At 30.2% G+C, this 18,146-nt stretch overlaps 1 protein-coding gene, 1 long non-coding RNA gene and 1 other non-coding gene across 3 annotated transcripts; all 3 read right to left on the bottom strand.

Moving 5' to 3' along the window:
- Positions 1–7,852: 7,852 nt before the first annotated feature.
- On the bottom strand, positions 7,853–7,986 carry LOC113784644 (small nucleolar RNA SNORA69). The gene has a single exon (XR_003470736.1). It is a non-coding gene; the product is annotated as a small nucleolar RNA SNORA69 (small nucleolar RNA).
- A 320-nt stretch (positions 7,987–8,306) lies between these two features.
- Positions 8,307–8,931, bottom strand: LOC140919542 (uncharacterized). Its single transcript, XR_012162186.1, has 2 exons — positions 8,804–8,931; positions 8,307–8,712 (listed from the first exon to the last, which is right to left on the bottom strand). It is a non-coding gene; the product is annotated as an uncharacterized lncRNA (long non-coding RNA).
- Positions 8,932–10,618: 1,687 nt separating this feature from the next.
- LOC140919590 (uncharacterized) lies at positions 10,619–16,733 on the bottom strand. The gene is made up of 4 exons (XM_073365948.1): positions 16,541–16,733; positions 11,107–11,485; positions 10,817–11,026; positions 10,619–10,723 (listed from the first exon to the last, which is right to left on the bottom strand). Exons 2-4 carry the CDS (start codon positions 11,218–11,220, stop codon positions 10,619–10,621), a joined length of 429 nt encoding a protein of 142 aa, XP_073222049.1. The 5' UTR covers positions 11,221–11,485; positions 16,541–16,733.
- Positions 16,734–18,146: the final 1,413 nt, after the last annotated feature.

The following is an 18,146-nucleotide window of genomic DNA, read 5'->3' as shown; positions in this document are numbered from 1 at the left end:
AGTTCTGCGTCAGATTTCAAATACTAGCCATCGTCTGGTCCAAAATTTACAGATTTCGGTCCATTTATGTCGGGTTGTACGAAATGTTTTAAAAGTCTCCAGCTCCTCGATTTCATCTTGACATTTGGGGAGTTTTCGTACCCCTTGACTAAAATGTATCGAAATCCGTATTTTAGAACAAGATGATGTCTAGTCTTTGAAATGTGACGTGGAACCCGTAACACAGTTTTAAATTTAAAAGAAGAATGCTATAAAAGTCTCATAGTCCTCGATTTCATCTCCACATTTTGGGCAATTTTCGTACCACCCGAAGAAAATGGACCGAAATTCGTATTTTCGAACAAGATAATAGTTGGTGGTTGAAATCTGACGCAGAACCCAAAACACTATTTTATATTTAAGAGATGAATGTTAGAAAGGTCTCTTGGTCCTCGATTTCATCTGGCCTTTTCGGGCGATTTTCGTACAACCCGACAAAAATGGACAAAAATTTGTATTTTCGGACCAGACGATGGATACTGTTTGAAATCTGAAGTGGAACCTGAAACACTGTTATATATTTAGGAGAAAAATGCTTTAAGGGTCTCCCGGTCCTCGATTTCTTCTGGGCTTTTCGGGCGATTTTCGTACCACCCGACAAAAATGGACCGAAATTCGTATTTTCGAACAGGATGAGGGCTAGTGTTTGAAATCTGATTTGGAACGCGAAACACAATTATTAATTTAGAAATAGAATGTTATAAGGGTGTCTCCGTCCTCGATTTTATCTGGACATTTCTGGCAATTTTCGTACCCTTGACAAAAATGGACCAAAATATATACTTTTAGACCAGACGAGGCTAGTGTTTGAAATCTGACGGAGAACCCGAAACACTATTATATATTTAGGAGAAGAATACTATAAAGGTCACTCGGTCATCGATTTCATCTCGACTTTTTGGGCGATTTTCGTAACACCTGACAAAGATGGACCAAAATCTGTATTTTCGAACAAGATGATGGTTAGTGTGTGAATTCTGACGCGGAACCCGTTACACAGTTATAAATTTAGAAATAGAATGTTATAAGGGTCTCTCCGTCCTCGATTTTATCTGGACTTTTCTGGCAATTTTTGTACCCTTGACAAAAATGGACCAAAATATATATTTTTGGACCAGACGATGGCTAGTGTTTGAAATCTGACGGAGAACCCGAAACACTATTATATATATAGGAGAAGAATGCTATTAAGGTCACTCGGTCATCGATTTCATCTCGACTTTTCGGGCGATTTTGGTAACAACTGACAAAAATAGACCAAAATCTGTATTTTCGAACAAGATGATGGTTAGTGTTTGAATTCTGACGCGGAACCCGTTACACAGTTATAAATTTAGGAGAAGAATTCTATAAAAGTCTCCTAGTCCTTGATTTCATCTGGACATTTCGGGCCATTTTCATACCACCCGAAGAAAATTGACTGAAATCCGTATTTTCGAACAAGATGATGCCTAGTGTTTGAAATCGGACGCGAAACCCGAAAAACGGTTATAAATTTAGGAGTAGAATTGTATAAAATTCTCATGGTCCTCGATTTCATCTGGACTTTTCGAGCGATTTTCATAACACCTAACAAAAAAGTACCGAAATCCGTATTTTCGAACAAGATGATGGCTAGTGTTTGAAATATGACTCGGAACCCGAAACACGGTTATAAATTTAGTAGAAGAGTTCTATAAAAGTCTCCTAGTCCTTGATTTCATCTGGACATTTCGGGTGATTTTCGTACCACCCGAAGAAAATTGACTGAAATCCGTATTTTCGAACAAGATGATGGCTAGTGTTGGAAATCTGATGCGGAACATGAAACACTAATATAAATTTTTGAGAAGAATGCAATAAGAGTCTCCTGATCTTCGATTTCCTCTGGACATTTCGGGCAATTTTCGTACCACTCGAAAAAAATAGACCAAAATCCGTAATTTCGAATAAGATGATGGGTTGTGTGAGAAATCTGATGCAGAACCCCAAACACGGTTTTAAATTTAGGAGAAGAATGTTTTAAAAGCCACCTGCTCCTCGATTTCATCAGGACATTTCGGGCGTTTTCGTAACACTTGACTAAAATGTACCGAAATCCGTATTTTAGAACAAGATGATGTCTAGTCTTTGAAATGTGACGTGGAACCCGTAACACAGTTATAAATTTAAAAGAAGAATGCTATAAAAGTCTCCTAGTCCCCGATTTCATCTCCACATTTCGGGCAATTTTCGTACCACCCGAAGAGAATGGACCGAAATTCGTATTTTCGAACAAGATGATAGTTGGTGGTTGAAATCTGACGCAGAACCAGAAACACTATTATATATTTAGGAGAAGATTGCTATAAGGGTCTCCCGGTCCTCGATTTCATATGGACTTTTCGGGCGATTTTCGTACAACCCGACAAAAATGGACAAAAATCTATATTTTCGGACCAGATGATGGATACTGTTTGAAATCTGACGTGGAACCTGAAACACTGTTATATATTTAGGAGAAGAATGCTTTAAGGGTCTCCCGGTCCTCGATTTCTTCTGGGCTTTTCGGGCGATTTTCGTAACACCCGACAAAAATGGACCGAAATTCGTATTTTCGAACAGGATGATGGCTAGTGTTTGAAATCTGATTCAGAACCCGAAACACAGTTATAAATTTAGGAGAAGAATGATATAAAAGTCTCCTGGTCTTCGATTTCATCTGGACATTTCGGGCAATTTTCGTACCACCCGAACAAAATGGACCGAAATCCATATTTTCGAACAAGATGATGGCTAGTGTTCGAAATCAGACGTGGAACGCGAAACACAATTATAAATTTAGAAATAGAATGTTATAAGGGTCTCTCCGTCCTCGATTTTATCAGGACTTTTCTGGAAATTTTCGTACCCTTGACAAAAATGGACCAAAATATATACTTTTGGACCAGACGATGGCTAGTGTTTGAAATCTAACGGAGAACCCGAAACACTATTATATATTTAGGAGAAGAATGCTATAAAGGTCACTCGGCCATCGATTTCATCTCGACTTTTCGGGCGACTTTCGTAAAACTTGACAAAAATTTACCGAAATCCGTATTTTAGAACAAGATGATGTCTAGTCTTCGAAATGTGACGTGGAACCCGTAACACAGTTATAAATTTAAAAGAAAAATGCTATAAAAGTCTCCTAGCCCTCGATTTCATCTCCACATTTCGGGTAATTTTCGTACCACCCGAAGAAAATGGACCGAAATTCGTATTTTCGAACAAGATGATAGTTGGTGGTTGAAATCTGACACAGAACCCGAAACACTATTATATATTTAGGAGAAGAATGCTATAAGGGTCTCCCGGTCCTCAATTTCATCTGGACTTTTCGGGCGATTTTTGTACAACCCGACAAAAATGGACAAAAATTTGTATTTTCGGACCAGGCAATGGATACTATTTGAAATCTGACGTGGAACCTGAAACACTGTTATATATTTAGGAGAAGAATGCTTTAAGGGTCTCCCGGTCCTCGATTTCTTCTGGGCTTTTTTTTTTTTTAATTACATAGGCATATTTCAATCTAGTGATATATATATACATATCTCTATATAGAGATATATATATATATATATATATATATATATATATATATATATAAAATCACAAAATCTTACCTATATTATTGTTAAATTGTATGTAAAATATTATAAAATATTTAAAGTAAGAGCTAATTGGGATTCATTACGTGTTAAACTCTATTATCTGCATGCATATGCATAATGCATCCTCACCCATGCAATGTAATCTTTTTCCAATCAACAAATAATAGAAAAAATATTATACACCTAAAAATTGAGCCAACGTCATTCTAGAATCAACAAAAAATTGTATGAAACCTATGGAATAGACTCCCAATATTAAATACTGAAAATAAAATTAGTTAATAATTAATAGAGAAAATTATTAAATATTAAAAGAAAAATTATACAATATAAAAAGCCTCACTCATCTGACTTTAACTTAATAACTTTAAATTTTATAGTGACATTATTCCTTTCATAAACTTTGTCTTGTTTCACTCCAACTAAAACTCCAATGACATCTGTTTAAAATAATAATAATGATTGAACGGTAAATAATTAAAATAAAATAACAGATTGAAATCAATTTATCAATCAAATAATTCATGTCAACATTTCGAATTTCTGAGAATCAAATAAATGAGTACGAATATGTTGTGACCAAACTGGTTTCTAATTCTCGGACCATTGTATCATTTTGCAAATTCAATTTAAATTGGTGTATGATTGTTCTATATACTCCAGAGTTAGACGCGACACCAAGAGAGCGAAGGTTGTACGCGGCTCCTTCACGAATATTAGTCTCAAATCGAGAAATCAGAGTTTTTCGCACTGCTTGAATTTTATTTTATCACCCTAAAAATATAAAATACAAATTTGTTAAATTAATAACTTTGTGTATAATTTAAAATTTTGAATTTATAAAAGAAATAATTAAACCTTGTCATCCATCAATACCATTTCCATAGCATAAAATTTATATTTGACATTCCGCAATCACACAACTCCAACAACCAAATTCCATGACTCCTTTTTTGGAGAAATTGAAGCAACAAAATCTGATCTTTTTCGGACATCGGAGAAATATAAACACAACAATGAATAACAAATATTTGGTAAACAAAAAATTAAAAGGGAATTGTGCATGAGATGATATGAATGATACGTAGAAGGGATACGCCGAAAATGGGAGATTATGGAGGAGAGACGGTTAACACAAGACACTGAATTAAGAAGAAAAGTGGCACTAAAAGAATTCGTAAAATAAAATAATTGTGGTTGCTAATGTTTAAAAACCCATTACTTTCGGAAGGCTTTATTTTTAAGTCATTCTTCTTATTTTTTAATTGGTCATTACATTATCAACGAACGCATCAGGTCAACTCTTGATGAAATGAAAGTTTTATTTTTTCTTAAAAATAAAATCTGCATAATGAGATGGTTATTTCTATTAACCATTACTTTTCAAATAATTGTCAAGTTGTAGTATAATTGATTGTATTTTATTTTTAATGCATTCTTATTTTTTATTTGCCACTAAATTTTCAACGACGCATCATGTCAAATCGTGATGTAATAAAAAATTTATTTTTTTAAAAAAAAAATATATACACAATGAGGTGGTTATTTCTATTAATAGAAACTTTATATTTGGCTAACACTCTATTTGCTGACACGTATCAAACTTACCAAAATATCATGTTTGCTTTATTATATTGTATAGATTTTAATTTAAAATAAAATTAAACTTAAATTTTTATAACAATAATAAAAATTAAATGTTAAATGCATGACATAAATAGTTAAAAATGATAAAAGTGAATAATAAATTTAAATGTACAAAGTGCTTTAGATATGCTCTATTAAACCTGTTCGAATTTATTGATGATCTGGCTTTTCACAAATACTTGCTCTCTTTCGTAATCTTGTTACAAAATTAGAATAAGTAAAGACATTATTATTCATGTTATCATAAGAGTAATCAAAATCACCACGTCTTCAACGATCATGTTATGTAATATGATGCATGTATATATTGTATGTTTGAGGATTTCCATGTACAACCACGAGTTCGACCATGTATAATTGCAATAATAAGATGAAAAAGTAAAAAATATTGTTAATAGAAGCTTATAGAGAAAAAATTGTGAAAGAAAAAATAAGAGTAAGAAAATCAAATTGTTCCAATTATAAAAAAAATTAAAAAAAAATCATATACAAACGGTAAAAAAAGCTCACGGACATAAAATTTGGTAATAAATTTTATTATTATTTAATTATGAGGTGTTGTTCCTTCTTTAAGTAAACGTTATTCCCACCCAACTCTAAAGTGAATGTGTCAAAAACTGGATTTGACGTGAATCCATTGGTGGACTGTGAGATTTTGCAACCGTTGGAGTTACTTTAAATGAATCTAGAATCATAATTAACTCAAATAATTGTGGTGTCCTGACTTCAAACTTAGAAAACGTCCAACTAAACAATAAATATTTGTCGGTTGATTTGAGACTTAGAGACCAAATACTACATTAGATCGATAAAAACTCAATAAATAAATAAAAACATTCTTAGTAGTATCCATTCTAAGACTATCTAATTATAATCATAATATTATTATTTGAATTAATCTTTTATTAAACAAAAATAAAATGCAAATGTATTACATGACTAACATATCATCCCAACTATATTAAGTTAAATTCGAATTTGAAATCTTAAAATTATGTATGAATTTAAGGTGATATTTATCATCTCTTTTCCGTAAAAAAAAAATAAAAAACAAAAATAGATACACTTATGTTTAGTAAACTCATTAATTCAAAACCTAAACAAGACGAGTTATTAGAAATATATCTAATGACTATTTATACATTTGATATTAATACTTTAGGCAAGACTCAAAAAAGCTATATATATCTGTTTGATAAACAATTATTTATGAGCATCTAGTTTATAATTTTTTTTTTATAAACTAATTTAAGTAGTTTATGAATTTATACTTCATATTTTTTCTTTCAATTTTATCTTCATTATTGTAAGTAAAATTTCTTTGTACCTTTTATGATTTATTTATTAAAATTTAAAATAAATAATTTTAAAATTTTAAAATATTTTTTATAAATAATAACTTTAGTAAATTAATTAAAATAATTTATTCATTATGATTTTAAATAAATAAATGATTAATAAATAATTTATTTACTAAACTTAAGATATTTAGACTGTATCAATCAATTAAAAATTGTCGCAAAAGTTATGTAGATTTGATTGTACAAAAATCATTTATCTCCTTAGGTTCCCCGCTTATCTAATGCTAGGGAGGGAAATAAATCGGTTAAGATCAGACTTTGCTTAAATAAGTCAAGCTTAGTTTAAAAAATTAAATTTTGAATCTAATCTATTACTTGTCAAAAACTTTATTTTAAGTCTAACTTAACTTTTTTAAAAGTTTGATTTGGCTTATTAGCCTATTAAAAAAGGTTATATTGAGTTAAGACTCTTACAAAAGACATTTGACCTAAAAAAGTTAATAGACCAATAAAAAAACCCTACTTTTCTTGAGCATGTAAGACTAATACAACCATAACATACATTTTCTTTTTTCTTTTTTCTTTTCGCAACATAATATATAAGATGAACAATTATAAACAAAATAAAAGAATAAAATACAATATTTTATTGAGTCCGTATATTTTATTTTATTATTAATATCATATATAAATATTGTATTTTAATTACATATATACAGACTGATGTCACTACGCGAAAAAATGCATTTTACAGCGCTTTTTTTAAGCCATTTACAGCGCTTTTTCAAAAAAATAAGCGCTGTGGAATCGAGCGCTGTAAATGATACAACAGCGCTTTTAAAAAAGCGTTATAAAACATGTAAATATAAGGCGCGCTTGTTATGCACATTTTACAGCGCTTCTTCAAAAAAGCGCTGTCATATGCACCTCATTATATGAGTTATGGGTCTGCTTTTAGAGCGCTTTTTAACACAAGCGCTGTAAAATGCACACCCATAATTTTCATATTATGGGTCTGTATTTTACAGCGCTTTCTCAAAAAAGCGCTGTAAAATGCCCACCCATAATTTCATATTATGGGTGTGCATTTTACAACGCTTTCTCAAGAAAGCGCTGTAAAATGCGGTCTGCTTTTAGAGCGCTTTTTAACACAAGGCGCTGTAAATGCACACCCATAATTTTCATATTATGGGTCTGTATTTTACAGCGCTTTCTCAAAAAAGCGCTGTAAAATGCCCACCCATAATTTCATATTATGGGTGTGCATTTTACAACGCTTTCTCAAGAAAGCGCTGTAAAATGCACACCCATAATTTTCATATTATGGGTCTGCATTTTACGGCGCTTTCTCAAAAAAGCGCTGTAAAATGGCCACCCATAATTTCATATTATGGGTGTGCATTTTACAGCGCTTTTGTTGTACATTTTACAGCGCTTTCTTACGAAAGCGCTGTAAAATGTGCACCATTAAAGCGCTTTATAACAACATTTTACAGCGCTTTTTAAAAAAAGCGTTGTAAAATGTTTGTTTTTTTTTAAACGCTGTAAATTAATTATTTGAAATGAAAAGCGCTTTTTAGCTTTTTATGGCATTTTTTTAAAAAAAAGCGCTGTCTTTTATCTTTGTATCCAAAATCACTTCACAATCAGTGCACACAACAACAAAACATATTCAAATACCATAAGCAGTTCACACAATCAGTAGAACAGAAATCAGAACTCTGTAACTTTATTAACATATATGTAACTCTGTAACTCTGTAATTTACAACCTAAGTAACTACATTCAGATACATATATACAACCTAATTTACAACCTAATTAACTACATTCAGATACGTATATATATATAACCTAATTTACAACCTAAACTACATTCAGATCCATATGCATGTTCATATATTGTGTCCTATGATCATTTACATATAATAACTAACAGAATATACATTATATGCACTAGCTACCATATAATATTCAGATCCCTTGCCCAGCAGCAAGCTATTTCCCAGAAAATCAAATAATTTGCATGTCAAGCACATACTGACACCAGTCTTCCTTTAATTCCATCAGATCTTCCTCAGAATATGATGGACTGGAATTGTCAAAGTACTGCAATATAAAAATTGAACATATTATATTAAGTTAGTATCAAATATATAGATAATTTATATATGAAAATCATATAATGCAAATACCGTACCGTTTCTGGGATAATAGTTTTATTCTTCTCAAAAATCTCCTTCATGAATCTCAATATGTAGTACCCACAGTCGATGTTATTTGTTTGACGAGGGCACTTTATTGAGATCCATGTAATGTTATTAGACTTCTGCTTCGACACTTTAGCACCTCTTTGAGCTCGATAAACTTTTAAGGCACTATCGAATGAATAAATGTGATTATTAGAGCATGAATATATATATATATATATATATATATATATATATATATACGACCTTCTCGTACAAAAACCTTCAATGAAAATTTTAAACTAGATTAATTACCAATACATTTAATTAATTACAAATAAATGCAATTAAAAGTATTTTTTACCTTATGTACAAGCTGATTACAGTAACACTCAGCTCCTTATGTTCGAGAAGATCGTACATTTGCTCCTTTTCGAGGTATTCAATATACTCATCTCCAAAGATGTCTTTATTCATTTGTACGATGGGCGAATCGTTGCTGCTGCCCATGTTCCTTTTTATTTGGATGTCAAGACACGCCCCGTATTTACCAAGGCGTGGCTGACTTTTATTAGGAGCAGCAGCAGCAGCGACCGATTTTCCCCGATCTAGATTTTTTGTTGCTGCAAGTTTTGCAGCTTTATTACCCTCCAGCCTTTGTAGTTTGGCAGCCCTATTAACCTCCAATTTTTGAGGTTTGCTGCCTTTTTTTGGCTGTAGGGGTGGTTTATTTATTTGGACCTACAAAAATGAGGTAAAATGTTAGTTTATTGAATCTGAAAAAATAAAAAACCTTAGGCAATAAATGTGACAAACCTTTTCGGGAGATGTAACTGATTTGTCCTTGGGAATCTTTTTTTCGAGGGCAACAAGGTGTGTGGGCCATGCCACGTAACTGCCAATAGCGTCGCTTAAGAACTTCATATCTCCATCGTTGTCCGGTATGGGCAACGGTGCAGTTGGTTCGAAAGCAACCGTAGGCGATACTTTGACATGGCCCGCGGGGATCGGAATATTGTGCAATACTTCTCCCGAAGTATTGTGCAATATTCCTTTTCCCACCTTCCGTTGAGTCGGCGAGGACAAGTATAGGACACATGTAGTGACACCCTACATCAATAGTTAAAACATAAGTACAGTTAATATATAAGTTTGTTTAATACATAAGTAATTACATAAGCAAGTAAGTAGTAAGTAATTAATTACCTCGGGAATACTCTTCAAACCGACGTTGCAACTCCCGGTTTCACTCTCCATTTGTATTTCAGGTTGGAGCTGAACCGGAAGTTGCTTGTCTTTATTCGTATTCACCAAGAGTGCCACTTGCTCCGATAGGATTCTGAGCTTCTCTAATACTTCCTCGTTGGAAGGTTTTTGGCGCTTCTCTTGAGGAAAAAAGCTTTTGGGAGTTACGCCAAATCCTTTCCCCCTCACTCGACCGGAATACTCAGGGACATTAAACACTTTCCCAAGAATGTCCCTGCACGTATCCTTGTTGCCCTCTTGAGTTTCAGAACTTTGTTCAATAGTTTCCTAAAATACATGTAACATTAAAAAGATAAGTTCAATAGCATTTTTAAAATACAATATTAAAAAATATTAAAGTGATAATATACTTACACAAAGTTCTACAACTTTCTTGACATTTTCATTATCAACCACTCCTTCTTTGTTAACACGCGCTTCCTTCCATAAGATATGACGACCCAAGGGTTGATCGGCTTGGGTGTCTTTTCTCTATTCGTTAAAATCATAAACAAAATAATACAAATTAGTTACACACTATAGTTTATAATACAAATTACTTCATTATATAAAAGTGATGTTTAATTACTTACAATTTGTTGTTCAAGGCGTGCATATCCCATACGTGATTTCTTGTATGGGTGTTTTGGGTTGCTTGCCCGTTCGCGATTTGCCGTACTAATATTCTATATAAAAAAAAAATTGCAATTGTGTAAAAATTTAAAATACGCTACGAATATGAATAATAAAACACAAATGCTAATAAATTAATCACTTACGACAAACGCCGGGTCAGAACGTTTGGAAACAAATGCACTCCATTCATCCTTTGATATATAATGTTGATATATCTTTGGAGGTTCAGCATTTGTGTTTCCTTCTCTATCTTTTAGATAGAAATTTGAGAGATGGGATCTAAATCCACGATGGATTTTCCCAGCAACTCTCAAAACATATGACTTTCGTTCCTCATCAAGAACAAAAGTGGTCTGCAATGAAAACAATTATAAGTAATGTATTTTACAGAAAAAAAATTATAAATGACAAAAGAGTAGATCAAAATATTTACTTGAATGTCATTCCAGATGATATCTTTGGCATCCTTCAACGCCTTATCTCTCCAGTTGTCTATTGTTATTGGGACATTTTGACGAACAACAGCCCCAATGTAGCTTACAAACATGGAGCTGTTGGGGTCAACTGGCTGACCACTCTCGTTCCAGCCAACCTAATAAACTCATATAGTAAGTACATGCCCTAAACCCTAAAAACAGATAAAAAAACACACAGCAAACAAAGTATAGTATACCTCAAATTTAATCCCACTACTCCTTGCTTTAATCACCTTTTGCATGATAGTTGCACCACGTTTGACTTCTTTTTCATAAGTCTTGGAGGTGCCAACTTCTTCATTTTGAACTTCTATATCTTTGTTTGTATCCATTTAACTACAACAAGTTCAACATGCAGTTTAGTATAACATCAACAAGCTCAACATGGATCATGCATTATTATAAACAAACTCAACATGTATCAGTATATCTTAAAAAAGCTCAACATGCATTTTAATGATTACAAAAAATTTATAACATCAATACCTGAATAATGGTTCGAAGAAAGATGAAATCTAAAGAAAAGAGGGAACGCAGAAAGTTCACAGAAATATGGTTCAAAGAAAAGAGGGAACGGTATTGAAGAAATACGTAATGAGGGTTACGTATTTCAATGAAAATATATTGTGTGAAATGGGAGAGATGATCTTGGATGGAAATAAGGTTCGAAATGAAGGAGATGATCGTGGAAATAAGGTTCGTAATGGACGGGATGATAGGGTTTGCAAAAGAAGAGAAGAACGATGAAGGTTGAGATGATAGTGAAGTTTACGTAATGAAGAGGAAACTGAAGAGGTAACTGTTATATATACGTAACCCTTTTACAGCGCTTTTTATAAGCCTTTTACAGCGCTTCTTTTGCAAAAGCCTTTTACAGCGCTTTTAAAAGGCTTTTTTAGTTAAATTTTTAAAAGGCTCTTTTACAGCGCTTTTCCCAAAAAGCACTGTAAAAGACCTCTGTGTGTTATTATGTTATATGAATTCCTTTTACAGCGCTTTTACACATAAGCGCTCTAAAATGTCTCTTTATGTTAATTTTAAAAGGCTCTTTTACAGCGCTTTTCCCAATAAGCGCTGTAAAAGCCCTCCGTGTGTTATTATGTTATATGAATGCCTTTTACAACGCTTTTACACATAAGCGCTCTACGCTTTTCCACATAAGCGCTCTAAAATGTCTCTTTATGTTAATTTTAAAAGGCTCTTTTACAGCGCTTTTTCCAAATAAGCGCTGTAAAAGGCCTTATTGTTTTTGTGTTTTGTTATGTTATGTTATTTTTTAAACAAGCTCAACATGCATGCAAAACCCACATAGTAGTAACTGGTCACCACAAAAATCCCTTCCTCTTCACCAAACTCTTCTCCTTTTATGCATCTTCTTCACAAAGATCAAAGCTTACTCTTTCACAATTCAATCTCCACCTCAACACCCTTTTTATCTCTTTACATTCTCTTTCCTTCTTAAATCGAAAGTTGGTATTCAGGATCATTGCCATGTTGCGAAAAATGGGTTTGTGTCTGATGTTTTTGTTAACAATGTGTTTTTGGGGATTCCCATGATGCGTACAAGGTGTTTGAAGAAATGGGTTTGTGTCTGATGTTTTTTGGATTCCCATGATGCGTACAAGGTGTTTGAAGAAATTAGGTGTCTGATGAATATTATTTTTAAAGCTTTTTTACAGCGCTTTGTCAAATAAGCGCTGTAAAATGTCTTTTTTACTTATTTTCAAAAGAGTCGTTTACAGCGCTTTGTGTGGAAAGCGCTGTAAAAGGTATAAAACACTCATTATTTTATTTTTAAAATGATCTTTTACAGCGCTTTTTAAAATAAGCGTTGTAAACTGTCTCTTTATTTTATTTTTGTGTTTGGTTTATTTGGGTTGGGATGACATTAAAAACATTGTTATCATTGTTTATTGGATTAAAAATATTGTTATCATTGTCTTTATCACAATACTTTAGGAGATGATGAATTATTAGAAATGAGAACTTCTGAAGAATCTATATATATATGCACTGAGCAAAAGAGAATCTCTCTATTCAGTTCAGTTCAGTTCATGTAAATTACTAATTTATATTCAGTTCAGTTCATGTAAATCAAGCTAAATATAAAACACTCATTGTTACATGAACTTGGTATAAAACACTCAAAGAATGAGTGTCAAGACAAAGGTTTTACCGAACTCATATTGCTAACTCTATTAATCAATTATATTGTAAGTGTTGAGATATTATTTATAACTATGAAAAAATACATATTTAGAAGTACGATACTTTTATAAGAATAAAAATTCGATATGTACTTGTATTTACTACAAAGATGGTATTACTTCTCAAATGAAAGATGGTAAAAATTCTTCTCGAAAATGAGAAGTTGATTAATCTACACCAAAAAAAACTTATTGAATAGTAATGTGGGATTAATTTGGAAGATTTTGGGCAAACGTTATGAAATAATAATGTAGAATTAATTTGGAAGATTTTAAGTAGACTTTATGAATATATATTTTTTTTATAACAACTTCTCATGCTCGCAATTAAAACATCATATTAATAAAACAAATAAATTTAGCTACGCTACAATATAATTCAACATTAACATTTTTTACATCTTATTTTTTGGTTTGTATTTTACATTTTATTTCATCAAATAACTACAAGTACCATTATATGTTGAAAAATAAATTAATAATCAAAGTACAATGAGTCAAACAATTATCCTATATAATAAGATTTCATACGAATTTTACAAAATATTTTAAAAATTAAATTAGATGATTCTAATAAACATAATTTTTCTTCATTTTAATTTTCCTAATCATATTCAATTATTATAAATCAATAAAATAATATTTTAAAGGAAGCTTAGAGAAAAAGAAAATGACATGGTCTTTTAACAAAAGGAAATCCTTGTTGACACCTCTTTAAACAATTGCATTTTAATATTAATATTTCCATCAATTTAGTATTAGGATGTACGACACTATGAGTACTTGATTCTTTCTACATGATAAGGTGACAAACACTATCATGTTTATAATTTATTGACTACATTTTATTGCCGTGTAGAACTACATCTCCATTATTATTAGAATATTAATATTCAATATAACTTATCTAAAAGTAAGACTCAATAATTAACAACACCTTCATCATTTATATTAAAAAAAAAATAAAAAAAAATAAAAACCTTCCAATTCACTCGCCTAATTTGATGAAACAACATTAAGTTTAAATGAACTTGATTAATTATAACTCCAATCTAATACTCTCACACTTAATTTGAATTTGATCAAAATGTAGCTTGGTTTACATTACACATTAAGTTGATGATGGATAAGAATTACAATTGGTCCCTCTTTAAACATGCACTTTATTTATGCCCACACATATTAGTAACCACTTGTTTTGTTGGATAAAATATGAATAGACCCTACCAAATCCGATTACTAATGATGGTGACTTGGCTCGAGATGCAAATGCTTAGCCACAATATCACAAAGTGTATGTGGCAAACTCATCCTTTTACAACATAATTTCCTTTCCTTAGATATGTTTGAATTGGAGACAACATTGTTTTTCCATACTCTTAAGATTAAATACACTTTTTCTCCTTTTATTTTAATTGATACATAATTTTACTTTATTTATTATTAATTTTGAGATATTATAATTGTTATGGTTCACAGATTTCCATTTTTTGTTCCACAGCTGATTTTGAAACTTATTTTTATTATAATTTGTCTTTTTTATTTATTTATTTATTAATGATCTGAAATTACGTTTGATAACATTATATTGTTTATTGCTGAATTGGACCACAACCTTGTTAAAACTATTCTTTTTCTTTCAATTTCATTCATTAAATCTAAACTTATTTCTTCAAAATATACGTTACAGCATCAAATGTAATTTTATATTATTAATAAATATAACACGTTATAAAAAATATGTCTTAAATTGAGTTGTAGATCCTTCATATTTGTAAAACAAAACAAGAAAAGTACATTCTTATTTTCATTGAAAATAGGAATTAAAAATGTTTTTAAACTTAAATTATATATTTTACTACTTTTTTATTCTATTTTATGTACAATATAATTAATGACCTCATATTAGTACAATGATTAAAATAAATAAATAGATAAAATAGAAAAAGATAAGCTAAACTGCTAATTAAAGATGATAAGAGTAGTGAAAAGGTGCATCTAAGTGAGTTGGCTAAATACGTGATTAGAATTAGATCAATTTATTTTAGAATTCAAGAAATGCAGGTGTTTATTTGATTTTATAGTGACAAAAATTAAGTTTAATTAATTAATTTTAATTAAAAATAAAATAATTTACATTTAAATATATTTTTGTAAAAGTAACTTAAACAATAAATTTAAATATAAATATCACATTTGAACTTAAAAACTATAAATTTTAATTAAAATTAAAATCAACTTTAAAAATGAAATTAATTATACTCAATATCAATTAAATATATCATAATCAATTTTATAAGTAAAAAGATTTGCAAAGGAGGAGTCTGAGCAATTTGATTGTTGATAGGTAAAACTGTCACTTAATCTGTTAAACAGTTTCATGATAATTTATCCTATTTAACTTGTGTGTAAATTTTTTGTTAGAAATCACCGTAAAAAATTATGCTTACCCAAAAGCTACACTTTGTAGCGATGAGTGAATTTGCAGTGGTGTGAGGTTACTAAATTTCTAAATATAGGTTAAATAAAATTTATTTTAAAATGTTATTAGAGAGGATTTTTAAAAGTATTTAATAAGATTTAATTGATATTTTTTCTACCTTAAACCAAAACTCAAAAAGGCCATCTGCCCATGTGCTGAATTATTTATCTGTAGAACAAAATTTGATTTTCACCAATTAATGTTGAACATGTGATTTCAAATAATAATTATTAGGGTACTGGCAATGGACATGGTATAGTAGATATGTTAATTTATTAATTAAGGTCACGAAAATGGTATTGCTGGTAATAAATGGGAGCAATTAATATGGCTAATTAGTCCACGCTTGTTTAGAAGCTAGCTAGATGATTAATTAATTAATTAATGAATCACACAGCTAATAAACAACTATACTAGATGCTGATTCAGTAGGGTACCTACCTCTATAGTACTCTTTTCTATTTTGGCAATAATCAAACTTCTTACCAAACATACCAATTCTTTTCCTTTCAATTAGATTTGATAACAATCTAATTAAAATAAAAGTTAAAATGTTGGAGAAGAATTACTTGAAGTTATTATGATGTGAATTTTGAAGTGAAATTTGTATAACGGTTTATATACATAGGTCCACCATGAAAGGATGCACCAACAAAATGAATAAAGATTAGTTAGTGGAAGACAGAGCATCTAATGAAATACCTTCTTTTATCAAGTTGGTTTGACTTTTGATCCATAGATGCATGGTTCCATGTGAAACTTCATGGATATTAGATGTTGAGATGTCTTCAATTTTGAATTTTAGGAGGTAGATAACCCAAAAAATGGAGGTTGAAATTGGCCCACCAACATTGTAGAAAAATTTTGTAAAAAAAAAATTGTAGAAAATAGAATTAGACAATTAGATCACAAAATATACATAATGTGATGATGTCTTTTAATCTTTAAGATGTTAGGATATATGTTGTAGAACTTTGTAGTTTTAAAATTTAATTTTGTAATAATTATTTAAATCAACATGATTTTTTTATAGCCATTTTCTAGCGATCAATATCTATCTCCTTAACCAAGTCAATCATATGCTTTTATCAAATTAATTCAACTAAACAAAAAGTGTTTCCTTTAAACACATTTGTTTTATACCCAAAAATTATTTAACATTTGACTTGTTTGTTGCACATGAAGATACATAACAACATCATACACTCATGTCAAGTGCAAAAATAAATGATTTTATGAAGTCTTTTTTTTTTTTTTCAATTACATTTAATAATAAATTTAATAATAAGGAGAAATTAATATTTTAAAGATGACATGGATTTTGCATAATTTTTTATAGTAGTTGTTTGACATAATTGTTCTCGCGGTCTCTTAACTTAATTTCAGATAACACTTTAGTCATTCATTTTTTATTTATTTTTCTTGATTTTTTTTTTATTTTAAGTAACAATTTGATCTTTTATATCTTAAAATATAAACAATGTTATCATTTTTTTTACAAAAATTCATCAAAATTTTCAAACAAAACCCTTAAAATTAATTATCATCTTCAATATAATGCAAATTTTATCAAATGCATAACTCAAATATTCAAATAAATTCATATTTCTATCTCCAACAACATCCAATTCATCAAATAAAGAATGAAAATATGAGTTTATTTGAAGATTTGAGTTATAAACTTGATAAAATTTGTATTATATTGAAGATGATAATTAATTTTTTGGGTTTTGTTTGAAAATTTTGATGGATTTTTTGAATTTTTGTAAAAAATTGATAATATTGTTGATATTTTAAGACATAAATGATCAAATTGTTACTTAAACTTAAATAAAAGACTAATCGAAAAGAAAAATAAATAAATAAATGACTTAAGTATTACCTGAAATTAAGTTAAATGACCGCAAGAACAATTATGCTTAATTGTTTTTAGCATATGTCATAGAGTATTAATATATTTTTTTATGCATAATGAACTCGTGGTCTCAAAATATAATTTCAAATGTTATTTTTAAGTTTTGTTTTTATGCATAATGAACTTATGATCTCAAATTATAATTTCAAATGTCATTTTTATGTTTTGTTTAACGATTTTTAATTTTTTTTTTTAAATAGATTTTGGTGGGATCTCTATTATTTTAACAACCCTTAAAGTTTTAGGTCCCAAATAGCAAGGTAATGAGTGTGTGGGTTTGCTAGCTAAACATGGTGCCTCTTATGAGGATGTTTTCAAGTCTTGAATTGTCTACCCCTTAAATGCATTATATTTTCTTTGCCAATTATTGATGCATCATATCACGTATGTGAA

The sequence above is a fragment of the Cicer arietinum genome, chromosome 3 (genome assembly GCF_000331145.2).
Source record: "Cicer arietinum cultivar CDC Frontier isolate Library 1 chromosome 3, Cicar.CDCFrontier_v2.0, whole genome shotgun sequence".
NCBI classification, from domain to species: domain Eukaryota; kingdom Viridiplantae; phylum Streptophyta; class Magnoliopsida; order Fabales; family Fabaceae; genus Cicer; species Cicer arietinum.
Note: the sequence above shows the minus strand (reverse complement) of the source record. Positions and strands in the feature narration are given on the sequence as shown.